We start from the raw sequence: 13,068 nt of genomic DNA, 5'->3' as shown, positions 1-13,068 counted from the left end.
ACATTCTTGCTTTCTTTAACTGTCTCAAACTGGACACTTGATTTCATCCTTGGTTCCTTTTCTTTTGAGACTGGTTTAGGTTCATGTTCACTCACATTGATTTCTCCCTTGTTCACAGATTCTGTTTCCTGGCTCTTGGGTGTTTCTTGTATTTCTTGTTTCAACACTTGAACCTTCCTTTCTTCAGCACCAGGATCTTTGACCTCTTTGGGACTTTCCTCTGTTGTTATGAGGATTTTTGGTATCTCCTGTTTAACTTCTGGTAATTTAGTATACTCTGGAGATTCAGTAGAGCTCACTTCTACTTCAAACCTGATCGTCTTAACTAAAGACTGGTCAGGGTGAACATCTGTGGTCGTCACATCCTTGCTGTCTTTAACGGTCTCAAACTGGACACTTGGTTCCTTTTCTGTTATGACAGTTTTAGGTTCCTGTTCCAGAGTACTAGGTAGACTTGGTTTAACTTTGTCTTGTTGGGAGCTACTTATTTCCGCAGGTTCTTTGTTTTCCTCAAGTTGCTGCGCTGCTGTAAAAGAGTCACTCTGAGCTGACACCTCTTGGATTTCAGTGGTGATTTGTTGCACCTTAGCTTTTGTCTTTACTGCAGCCTTCTCACTGTGAATGTCAGTCTCAGTCTTATCTTTGCATTTAGGCAACTGTTTGACCTTCGTACTTTTTTTAACTACTTCTCTCCTTGGTTCCTTGGTTGTCTCAACAGAAATGCTCTCATCAGCCTCCTTCATTTCTACAATTGACCTCTCAACAACAGAATCTTTTGCTTGATCTTTATCAATCCTTGTCACATTGTCTACAACATCACCTTGGGTTTCATGCTCCTTTAAAGGTTCCTGTGTATCAGGTTGTAAAACACACACTTCAGGCTCTTTGTGGATTTTCTCTTCTCTATCAGACAGTTCAAGCAAACGTTGACGTGCATCATGCGTGTGTTGTTTTTCACCGTGGGATTCCAGAGGGCCAGCTGGAATATCAATTTGTAAAACACATACCTCATGCTTGATTGGAATTTTCTCAATCTTAACAGACTTTTCTTCCAGGTTTGTGGCTACATCATGTATACCATGAAGTGACATTTCAGGATGCTGTTCTTTAACCCCATGCTCCTTGACCTCTGTTGATCGATCCTGTGTGGTTTCTATCTTAATTTCACTTTGACTTGGCTTCAATGCATCTTCCTCATATCGGCTGATTTCTATAACTTCTCTCTCTGTCTCACATGGTTGTAATAATTCAGAAACAGCAGAAGAAGGTTGATCCGAGTCTGGCTTTTGAATGTCACAACCTTCCTTTGACATTCTCCTTTTGGGTATAGTCTTTGTTTCTTCCACAATAGTAGCTTCAGTTATCTGACTGTCAGGATTTTCCATTGTCTGTGTTTCCTCCTTGGGAGAAAGTTCTTGAGAAACCTTTCGACTTATCGTTTCAAGTGCTCCAATGACTACCTCTGCATAAGTCTTTGGCAAAACTTTTGTTGCTGAGAAAATTGTTTCCTGTAAATGAGGAGTCTTAGTTTGCGCTAAAGATTTCTGTATGTCTGGCTCTTTCGTGATCTTTGCCACTTCCTTGGTGGAAACCTCTGAAAGAGGTGTTGGACTCTTTGACCTTCTTTTGGTTGGTGACATCTTTCCCTTTTCCAAAACAGTAATTTCAGTTGGTGCTGTGACCACATCTCTAGTTGAAGGCTTCTGACTGACAGGGTCTTCTCTTGATTTTCTCCTTTTGGGTTTAACCTTTGTTTCTTCCACAATAGTAGCTTCAGTTATCTGACTGTCAGGCTTTTCCATGGTCTGTGTTTCCTCCTTGGGAGAAAGTTCAGGAGAAATCTTTGGACTTGTTGTTTCAGGTGCTCCCATGACTATCTCTGCAGTTGAAGTAGCCTCCTCACTTTCAAGTTCTTTCTTGGCTTCCTGGGGCTTCACCTCAGTAGACCCACGACCATCATAACCTGGTTCTAAAGCTGTGGTATCATCAGAACTCTTTGACACACTCCTGGGTTCTATTAAAAGAACAGTCTTCGTTTGCTCTAAAGATTTCTGTATGTCTGGCTCTTCCGTGATCTTTGCCACTTCCTTGGTGGAAACCTCTGAAAGAGGGTTTGGACCCTTTGGCTTACTTTTGGTTGGTGACATCTTTCCCTTTTCCAAAACAGTCATTTCAGTTGGTGCTGTGACCACATCTCTAGTTGAAGGCTTCTGACTGACAGGGTCTTCTCTTGACTTTCTCCTTTTGGGTATAGTCTTTATTTCTTCCACAATAGTAGCTTCAGTTATCTGACTGTCAGGCTTTTCCTTGGTCTGTGTTTCGTCCTTGTGAGAAAGTTCTTGAGAAATCTTTGGACTTGTTGTTTCAGGTGCTCCCATGACTATCTCTGCAGTTGAAGTAGCCTTTCTAATTTCAAATTCTTTCCCAGCTTCCTGAGGTTCTACATCAGTAGTCCCAACAATGACAGACCCTGGTTTTACTGCTGTGGGATCATCAGAGCTCTTTGACATGGTCAGGGTTTCTATGACACTTGTTTGCTTTAAAAGAACAGTCTTGGTATGTTCTAAACCTGTCTGAATTTCTGGCTCTTTTCTGATCTCTGCCACATCCTTGGTGGCAACGTCTGGGAGACGTTTTGGACTCTTTGGCTTACTTTTGGTTGATGACATCTTTCCCTTTTCCACAACAGTAATATCAGTTGGTCCTATGACCACATCTGTAGTTGAATATGGCTTCTTACTGTTAGCGTCTTCCTTTGATTTCCTACTTTTTGGTTTCTTCAACAATAGTAGCTCAGTTATCTGACTGTCAGGCTTTTCCTTGGTCTGTGTTTCCTCCTTGGGAGAAAGTTCTTGTGAAACCTTTGGACTCTTTGACTTTCTTGCGACCACACTTGTAGTTGAAGATGGCTTCTGACTGACAGGGTCTTCTCTTGATTTTCTCCTTTTGGGTATAGTCTTTGTTTCTTCCACAATAGTAGCTTCAGTTATCTGACTGTCAGGCTTTTCCTTGGTCTGTGTTTCCTCCTTGGGAGAAAGTTCTTGAGAAAACTTTGGACTTGTTGTTTCAGGTGCTCCCATGACTATCTCTGCAGTTGAAGTAGCCTTTTCACTTTGATGTTCTTTCTTGGCTTCCTGGGGCTTCACCTCAGTAGACCCACGACCATCATAACCTGGTTCTAAAGCTGTGGTATCATCAGAACTCTTTGACACGCTCCTGGGTTCTATTAAAAGAACAGTCTTCGTTTGCTCAAAAGATTTTTGTATGTCTGGCTCTTCTGTGATCTTTGCCACTTCCTTGGTGGAAACCTCTGAAAGAGGGTTTGGACCCTTTGGCTTACTTTTGGTTGGTGACATCTTTCCCTTTTCCACAACAGTAATTTCAGTTGGTGCTGTGACCACATCTCTAGTTGAAGGCTTCTGACTGACAGGGTCTTCTCTTGACTTTCTCCTTTTGGGTTTAACCTTTGTTTCTTCAACAATAGTAGCTTCAGTTATCTGACTGTCAGGATTTTCCTTGGTCTGTGTTTCCTCCTTGGGAGAAAGTTCTTGAGAAGTCTTTGGACTTGTTGTTTCAGGTGCTCTCATGACTATCTCTGCAGTTGAAGTAGCCTTTTCAATTTCAAGTTCTTTTCCAGATTCACAAGGTTCTACATCAGTAGTCCCAACAATGACAGACCCTGGTTTTACTGCTGTGGGATCATCACAACTTTTTGATACAACTTTAGTTGCTGTGAGAATTGTTTCCTGTAAATGAGGAGTCTTAGTTTGCGCTAAAGATTTCTGTATGTCTGGCTCTTCTGTGATCTTTGCCACTTCCTTGGTGGAAACCTCTGAAAGAGGGTTTGGACCCTTTGGCTTACTTTTGGTTGGTGACATCTTTCCCTTTTCCAAAACAGTCATTTCAGTTGGTGCTGTGACCACATCTCTAGTTGAAGGCTTCTGACTGACAGAGTCTTCTCTTGACTTTCTCCTTTTGGGTATAATCTTTGTTTCTTCCACAATAGTAGCTTCAGTTATCTGACTCTCAGGATTTTCCTTGGTCTGTTTTTGGTCCTTGGGAGAAGGTTCTAGAGAAAACTTTGGACTTGTTGTTTCAGGTGCTCCCATGACTATCTCTGCAGTTGAAGTAGCCTTTCTAATTTCAAATTCTTTCCCAGCTTCCTGAGGTTCTACATCAGTAGTCCCAACAATGAAAGATCCTGGTTTTACTGCTGTGGGATCATCAGAGCTCTTTGACATGGTCAGGGTTTCTATGACCTTTGTTTGCTTTAAAAGAACAGTCTTGGTATGTTCTAAACCTGTCTGTATTTCTGGCTCTTTTGTGATCTCTGCCACATCCTTGGTGGCAACGTCTGGGAGACGTCTTGGACCCTTTGGCTTACTTTTGGTTGGTGACATCTTTCCCTTTTCCACAACAGTAATATCAGTTGGTCCTATGACCACATCTGTTGTTGAATATGGCTTCTTACTGTCAGCGTCTTCCTTTGATTTCCTACTTTTGGTTTCTTCAACAATAGTAGCTTCAGTTATCTGACTGTCAGGCTTTTCCTTGGTCTGTGTTTCCTCCTTGGGAGAAAGTTCTTGTGAAACCTTTGGACTCTTTGACTTTCTTGCGACCACACTTGTAGTTGAAGATGGCTTCTGACTGACAGGGTCTTCTCTTGATTTTCTCCTTTTGGGTATAGTCTTTGTTTCTTCCACAATAGTAGCTTCAGTTATCTGACTGTCAGGCTTTTCCTTGGTCTGTGTTTCCTCCTTGGGAGAAAGTTCTTGAGAAAACTTTGGACTTGTTGTTTCAGGTGCTCCCATGACTATCTCTGCAGTTGAAGTAGCCTTTTCACTTTGATGTTCTTTCTTGGCTTCCTGGGGCTTCACCTCAGTAGACCCACGACCATCATAACCTGGTTCTAAAGCTGTGGTATCATCAGAACTCTTTGACACGCTCCTGGGTTCTTTTAAAAGAACAGTCTTCGTTTGCTCTAAAGATTTCTGTATGTCTGGCTCTTCCGTGATCTTTGCCACTTCCTTGGTGGAAACCTCTGAAAGAGGGTTTGGACCCTTTGGCTTACTTTTGGTTGGTGACGTCTCTCCCTTTTCCAAAACAGTCATTTCAGTTGCTGCTGTGACCACATCTCTAGTTGAAGGCTTCTGACTGACAGGGTCTTCTCTTGACTTTCTCCTTTTGGGTATAGTCTTTGTTTCTTCCACAATAGTAGCTTCAGTTATCGGACTGTCAGGCTTTTCCTTGGTCTGTGTTTGGTCCTTGGGAGAAAGTTCTTGAGAAAACCTTGGACTTGTTGTTTCAGGTGCTCCCATGACTATCTCTGCAGTTGAAGTAGCCTTCTCACTTTCAAGTTCTTTACCAGCTTCCTGAGGTTCTACATCGGTTGTCCCAACAATGACAGACCCTGGTTTTACTGCTGTGGGATCATCAGAGCTCTTTGACATGGTCAGGGTTTCTATGACCTTTGTTTGCTTTAAAAGAACAGTCTTGGTATGTTCTAAACCTGTCTGTATTTCTGGCTCTTTTGTGATCTCTGCCACATCCTTGGTGGCAACGTCTGGGAGACGTTTTGGAGCCTTTGGCTTACTTTTGGTTGGTGAGATCTTTCCCTTTTCCAAAACAGTAATATCAGTTGGTGCTGTGACCACATCTGTAGTTGAATATGGCTTCTTACTGTTAGCGTCTTCCTTTGATTTCCTTCTTTTGGTTTCTTCAACAATAGTAGCCTCATTCATCTGACTGTCAGGCTTTTCCATGGTCTGTGTTTCCTCCTTGGGAGAAAGTTCAGGAGAAATCTTTGGAATCTTTGACTTTCTTGCGACCACACTTGTAGTTGAAGATGGCTTCTGACTGACAGGGTCTTCTCTTGACTTTCTCCTTCTGGGTTTAACCTTTATTTCTTCCACAATAGTAGCTTCAGTTATCTGACTGTCAGGCTTTTCCATGGTCTGTGTTTCCTCCTTCGGAGAAAGTTCAGGAGAAATCTTTGGACTTGTTGTTTCAGGTGCTCCCATGACTATCTCTGCAGTTGAAGTAGCCTTCTCACTTTCAAGTTCTTTACCAGCTTCCTGAGGTTCTACATCAGTAGTCCCAACAATGACAGACCCTGGTTTTACTGCTTTGGGATCATCAGAGCTCTTTGATACAACTTTGGTTGCTGTGAGAATTGTTTCCTGCAAATGAGAAGTCTCAGTCATCTCAACTGCACCTTTCTCTGGCTCAGGCTCCACATCAGTTGTCCCAACAATAACAGATCCTGGTTTTACCGCTGTGGGATCATCAGAGCTCTTTGACATGGTCAGGGTTTCTATGACCTTTGTTTGCTTTAAAAGAACAGTCTTGGTATGTTCTAAACCTGTCTGTATTTCTGGCTCTTTTGTGATCTCTGCCACATCCTTGGTGGCAACGTCTGGGAGACGTCTTGGACCCTTTGGCTTACTTTTGGTTGGTGACATCTTTCCCTTTTCCACAACAGTAATATCAGTTGGTCCTATGACCACATCTGTAGTTGAATATGGCTTCTTACTGTCAGCGTCTTCCTTTGATTTCCTACTTTTGGTTTCTTCAACAATAGTAGCTTCAGTTATCTGACTGTCAGGCTTTTCCTTGGTCTGTGTTTCCTCCTTGGGAGAAAGTTCTTGTGAAACCTTTGGACTCTTTGACTTTCTTGCGACCACACTTGTAGTTGAAGATGGCTTCTGACTGACAGGGTCTTCTCTTGACTTTCTCCTTTTGGGTTTAACCTTTGTTTCTTCAACAATAGTAGCTTCAGTTATCTGACTGTCAGGATTTTCCTTGGTCTGTGTTTCCTCCATTGGAGAAAGTTCAGGAGAAATCTTTGGACTTGTTGTTTCAGGTGCTCCCATGACTATCTCTGCAGTTGAAGTAGCCTTCTCACTTTCAAGTTCTTTACCAGATTCACAAGGTTCTACATCAGTAGTCCCAACAATGACAGACACTGGTTTTACTGCTGTGGGATCATCACATCTTTTTGATACAACTTTTGTTGCTGAGAGAATTGTTTCCTGTAAATGAGGAGTCTTAATTTGCTCTAAAGATTTTTGAATGTCTGGCTCTTCCGTGATCTTTGCCACTTCCTTGGTGGAAACCTCTGAAAGAGGTTTTGGACTCTTTGAGCTTCTTTTGGTTGGTGACATCTTTCCCTTTTCCAAAACAGTCATTTCAGTTGCTGCTGTGACCACATCTCTAGTTGAAGGCTTCTGACTGACAGGGTCTTCTCTTGACTTTCTCCTTTTGGGTTTAACCTTTGTTTCTTCCACAATAGTAGCTTCAGTTATCTGACTGTCAGGAATTTCCTTGGTCTGTGTTTCCTCCTTGGGAGAAAGTTCTTGAGAAAACTTTGGACTTGTTGTTTCAGGTGCTCCCATGACTATCTCTGCAGTTGAAGTAGCCTTTTCAATTTCAAATTCCTTCCCAGCTTCCTGAGGTTCTACATCAGTAGTCCCAACAATGACAGATCCTGGTTTTACTGCTGTGGGATCATCAGAGCTCTTTGACATGGTCAGGGTTTCTATGACCTTTGTTTGCTTTAAAAGAACAGTCTTGGTATGTTCTAAACCTGTCTGTATTTCTGGCTCTTTTGTAATCTTTGCCACATCCTTGGTGGCAACGTCTGGGAGACGTTTTGGACCCTTTGGCTTACTTTTGGTCGGTGACATCTTTCCCTTTTCCACAACAGTAATATCAGTTGGTCCTATGACCACATCTCTAGTTGAATATGGCTTCTTACTGTCAGCATCTTCCTTTGACTTTCTCCTTTTGGGTTTATCCTTTGTTTCTTCCACAATAGTAGCTTCAGTTATCTGACTCTCAGGCTTTTCCTTGGTCTGTGTTTCCTCCTTGGGAGAAAGTTCTTGTGAAACCTTTGGACTCTTTGACTTTCTTGCGACCACACTTGTAGTTGAAGATGGCTTCTGACTGACAGGGTCTTCTCTTGATTTTCTCCTTTTGGGAATAGTCTTTGTTTCTTCCACAATAGTAGCTTCAGTTATCTGACTGTCAGGCTTTTCCATGGTCTGTGTTTCCTCCTTGGGAGAAAGTTTTTGAGAAATCTTTGGACTTGTTGTTTCAGGTGCTCCCATGATTATCTCTGCAGTTGAAGTAGCCTTCTCACTTTGAAGTTCTTTCTTGGCTTCCTGGGGCTTCACTTCAGTAGACCCACGACCATCATAACCTGGTTCTAAAGCTGTGGTATCATCAGAACTCTTTGACATGCTCCTGGGTTCTATTAAAAGAACAGTCTTCGTTTGCGCTAAAGATTTCTGTATGTTTGGCTCTTCTGTGATCTTTGCCACTTCCTTGGTGGAAACCTCAGAAAGAGGTTTTGGACTCTTTGACCTTCTTTTGGTTGGTGACATCTTTCCCATTTCCAAAACAGTAATTTCAGCTGGTGCTGTGACCACATGTCTAGTTGAAGGCTTCTGACTGACAGGGTCTTCTCTAGACTTTCTCCTTTTGGGTATAGTCTTTGTTTCTTCCACAATAGTAGCTTCAGTTATCTGACTGTCAGGCTTTTCCTTTGTCTGTGTTTCCTCCTTGGGAGAAAGTTCTTGAAAACTTTGGACTTGTTGTTTCAGGTGCTCCATGACTATCTCTGCAGTTGAAGTAGCCTTTTCAATTTCAAATTCTTTCCCAGCTTCCTGAGGTTCTACATCAGTAGTCCCAACAATGACAGACCCTGGTTTTACTGCTTTCTCTTTTTCTCGCTTAGTTATCTGACTGTCAGGCTTTTCCTTTGTCTGTGTTTCCTCCTTGGGAGAAAGTTCTTGAGAAAACTTTGGACTTGTTGTTTCAGGTGCTCCCATGACTATCTCTGCAGTTGAAGTAGCCTTTTCAATTTCAAATTCTTTCCCAGCTTCCTGAGGTTCTACATCAGTAGTCCCAACAATGACAGACCCTGGTTTTACTGCTTTGGGATCATCAGAGCTCTTTGATACAACTTTGGTTGCTGTGAGAATTGTTTCCTGCAAATGAGAAGTCTCAGTCATCTCAACTGCACCTTTCTCTGGCTCAGGCTCCACATCAGTAGTCCCAACAATAACAGACCCTGGTTTTACTGCTGTGGGATCATCAGAGCTCTTTGACATGGTCAGGGTTTCTATGACCTTTGTTTGCTTTAAAAGAACAGTCTTGGTATGTTCTAAACCTGTCTGTATTTCTGGCTCTTTTGTGATCTCTGCCACATCCTTGGTGGCAACGTCTGGGAGACGTGTTGGACCCTTTGGCTTACTTTTGGTTGGTGACATCTTTCCCTTTTCCACAACAGTAATATCAGTTGGTCCTATGACCACATCGGTTGTTGAATATGGCTTCTTACTGTCAGCTTCTTCCTTTGATTTCCTACTTTTGGTTACTTCAACAATAGTAGCTTCAGTTATCTGACTGTCAGGCTTTTCCATGGTCTGTGTTTCCTCCTTGGGAGAAAGTTCTTGTGAAACCTTTGGACTCTTTGACTTTCTTGCGACCACACTTGTAGTTGAAGATGGCTTCTGACTGACAGGGTCTTCTCTTGATTTTCTCCTTTTGTGTTTAATCTTTGTTTCTTCAACAATAGTAGCTTCAGTTATCTGACTGTCAGGCTTTTCCATGGTCTGTGTTTCCTCCTTTGGAGAAAGTTTTTGAGAAATCTTTGGACTTGTTGTTTCAGGTGCTCCCATGACTATCTCTGCAGTTGAAGTAGCCTTCTCAATTTTAAGTTCTTTCTTGGCTTCCTGGGGCTTCACCTCAGTAGACCCACGACCATCATAACCTGGTTCTAAAGCTGTGGTATCATCAGAACTCTTTGACACGCTCCTGGGTTCTATTAAAAGAACAGTCTTCGTTTGCGCTAAAGATTTCTGTATGTCTGGCTCTTCTGTGATCTTTGCCACTTCCTTGGTGGAAACCTCTGAAAGAGGTTTTGGACTCTTTGACCTTCTTTTGGTTGGTGACATCTTTCCCATTTCCAAAACAGTAATTTCAGTTGGTGCTGTGACCACATCTCTAGTTGAAGGCTTCTGACTGACAGGGTCTTCTCTTGACTTTCTCCTTTTGGGTTTAACCTTTGTTTCTTCCACAATAGTAGCTTCAGTTATCTGACTGTCAGGCTTTTCCTTGGTCTGTGTTTCCTCCTTGGGAGAAAGTTCTTGAGAAATCTTTGGACTTGTTGTTTCAGGTGCTCCCATGACTATCTCTGCAGTTGAAGTAGCCTTTTCAATTTCAAATTCTTTCCCAGCTTCCTGAGGTTCTACATCAGTAGTCCCAACAATGACAGACCCTGGTTTTACTGCTTTGGGATCATCAGAGCTCTTTGATACAACTTTAGTTGCTGTGAGAATTGTTTCCTGCAAATGAGAAGTCTCAGTCATCTCAACTGCACCTTTCTCTGGCTCAGGCTCCACATCAGTAGTCCCAACAATAACAGACCCTGGTTTTACTGCTTTGGGATCATCAGAGCTCTTTGACATGGTCAGGGTTTCTATGACCTTTGTTTGCTTTAAAAGAACAGTCTTGGTATGTTCTAAACCTATCTGTATTTCTGGCTCTTTTGTGATCTCTGCCACATCCTTGGTGGCAACGTCTGGGAGACGTGTTGGACCCTTTGGCTTACTTTTGGTTGGTGACATCTTTCCCTTTTCCACAACAGTCATATCAGTTGGTCCTATGACCACATCTGTAGTTGAATATGGCTTCTTGCTGTCAGTGTCTTCCTTTGATTTCCTACTTTTGGTTTCTTCAACAATAGTAGCTTCAGTTATCTGACTGTCAGGCTTTTCCATGGTCTGTGTTTCCTCAGGAGAAAGTTCTTGTGAAACCTTTGGACTCTTTGACTTTCTTGCGACCAAACTTGTAGTTGAAGATGGCTTCTGACTGACAGGGTCTTCTCTTGACTTTCTCCTTTTGGGTTTAACCTTTGTTTCTTCAACAATAGTAGCTTCAGTTATCTGACTGTCAGGCTTTTCCTTGGTCTGTGTTTCCTCCTTGGGAGAAAGTTCTTGAGAAATCTTTGGACTTGTTGTTTCAGGTGCTCCCATGACTATCTCTGCAGTTGAAGTAGCCTTCTCACTTTGAAGTTCTTTCTTGGCTTCCTGGGGCTTCACCTCAGTAGACCCACGACCATCATAACCTGGTTCTAAAGCTGTGGTATCATCAGAACTCTTTGACACGCTCCTGGGTTCTATTAAAAGAACAGTCTTCGCTTGCTCTAAAGATTTCTGTATGTCTGGCTCTTCTGTGATCTTTGCCACTTCCTTGGTGGAAACCTCTGAAAGAGGTTTTGGACCCTTTGGCTTACTTTTGGTTGGTGACATCTTTCCCTTTTCCACAACAGTAATTTCAGCTGGTGCTGTGACCACATCTCTAGTTGAAGGCTTCTGACTGACAGGGTCTTCTCTTGACTTTCTCCTTTTGGGTATAGTCTTTGTTTCTTCCACAATAGTAGCTTCAGTTATCGGACTGTCAGGCTTTTCCTTGGTCTGTGTTTCCTCCTTGGGAGAAAGTTCTTGAGAAAACTTTGGACTTGTTGTTTCAGGTGCTCCCATGACTATCTCTGCAGTTGAAGTAGCCTTCTCACTTTCAAGTTCTTTACCAGCTTCCTGAGGTTCTACATCAGTAGTCCCAACAATGACAGACCCTGGTTTTACTGCTGTGGGATCATCAGAGCTCTTTGACATGGTCAGGGTTTCTATGACCTTTGTTTGCTTTAAAAGAACAGTCTTGGTATGTTCTAAACCTGTCTGTATTTCTGGCTCTTTTGTGATCTCTGCCACATCCTTGGTGGCAACGTCTGGGAGACGTGTTGGACCCTTTGGCTTACTTTTGGTTGGTGACATCTTTCCCTTTTCCACAACAGTAATATCAGTTGGTCCTATGACCACATCTGTAGTTGAATATGGCTTCTTACTGTCAGCGTCTTCCTTTGATTTCCTACTTTTGGTTACTTCAACAATAGTAGCTTCAGTTATCTGACTGTCAGGCTTTTCCATGGTCTGTGTTTCCTCCTTGGGAGAAAGTTCTTGTGAAACCTTTGGACTCTTTGACTTTCTTGCGACCACACTTGTAGTTGAAGATGGCTTCTGATTGACAGGGTCTTCTCTTGACTTTCTCCTTTTGGGTTTAACCTTTGTTTCTTCTACAATAGTAGCTTCAGTTATCTGACTGTCAGGCTTTTCCTTGGTCTGTGTTTCCTCCTTGTGAGAAAGTTCTTGAGAAATCTTTGGACTTGTTGTTTCAGGTGCTCCCATGACTATCTCTGCAGTTGAAGTAGCCTTCTCACTTTCAAGTTCTTTCCTAGCTCCCTTGGGCTTCTCCTCAGTAGACCCACGACTGTCATAACCTGGTTCTACAGCTGTGGTATCATCAGAACTCTTTGACATGCTCCGGGGTTCTATTAAAAGAACAGTCTTAGTTTGCTCTAAAGATTTCTGTAGGTCTGGCTCTTTTACAATCTCAGCTGAATCCTTGGCAACAACCTCTGAGAGACGTTTGGGACCCTTTGACCCTCTTTTGGTTGGTGATACCTTTCCCTCTTCCACAACATTAATTCCAGCCAGTCCTTTGACCACCTCTGGAGCCGAACATGGCTTCAGACTCTCAGGACCTTCCTTTGACTTCCTTCTTCTGGATGTAACCTTTTTTTCCCCCACAAAACTTGCCTTAGTTATCCGACTGTCAGGCTCTTTGACTACCTCCGTCATTTCTACCATTGGCACGTCAACAGCAGTCTCTTTTGGCTGAGCAGCAGCGGAGGTCAGGTCTTTGTTTTCAAGCACTTTTTCACACAGGATACTTGCTTGATCTTTATCAATCCCTGTCACTGTTCCTATCACAACACATTTGATTTCATGCTCCTTTAAAAGTTCCTGTGTATCAGGTTGTAAAACACACACTTCAGGCTCTTTGTGGATTTTCTGTTCTCTATCAGGCAGTTCATGCAGGCGTGCATCATGCATGTGTTCTTTTTCACCCTGGGTTTGAACTATATCTGTCCTTTGCTCCTCAGCTTTCACCACAAATGCATTTTCATGCTCCTCAAGACCGGTCGGAATATCAAGTTGTAAAACA

The 13,068-nt window shown here is 42.6% G+C and overlaps 1 protein-coding gene across 14 annotated transcripts in view; it reads right to left on the bottom strand.

The window, feature by feature from the left end:
* The window catches only part of LOC118116641 (nesprin-2), a 53,442-nt gene that overhangs the window by 20,109 nt on the left and 20,265 nt on the right, over window positions 1-13,068 (bottom strand). For 8 of the 14 annotated variants that reach the window (XM_047341775.1, XM_047341777.1, XM_047341776.1 and 5 more), the window contains exons 1-2: window positions 9,441-13,067; window positions 313-4,757 (exon numbers count right to left, since the gene is read on the bottom strand). The exons of 4 other annotated variants lie outside the window; for them this stretch is intronic. In XM_047341775.1, coding sequence (XP_047197731.1) covers window positions 313-4,757; window positions 9,441-12,956 — 7,961 coding nt within the window. In that variant the 5' untranslated portion in view covers window positions 12,957-13,067. Of the gene's footprint in view, window positions 1-312; window positions 4,758-6,111; window positions 6,594-8,018; window positions 8,526-8,741; window position 13,068 lie in introns of those variants that run through there. 2 more of the 14 variants (XM_047341784.1, XM_047341782.1) reach the window with 2 other exon arrangements.

Source organism: Hippoglossus stenolepis, chromosome 10, assembly GCF_022539355.2.
Source record: "Hippoglossus stenolepis isolate QCI-W04-F060 chromosome 10, HSTE1.2, whole genome shotgun sequence".
NCBI classification, from domain to species: Eukaryota; Metazoa; Chordata; class Actinopteri; order Pleuronectiformes; family Pleuronectidae; genus Hippoglossus; species Hippoglossus stenolepis.
The sequence above is the reverse complement of the archived record's forward strand: the minus strand, read 5'-3'. Positions and strand labels throughout refer to the sequence as shown.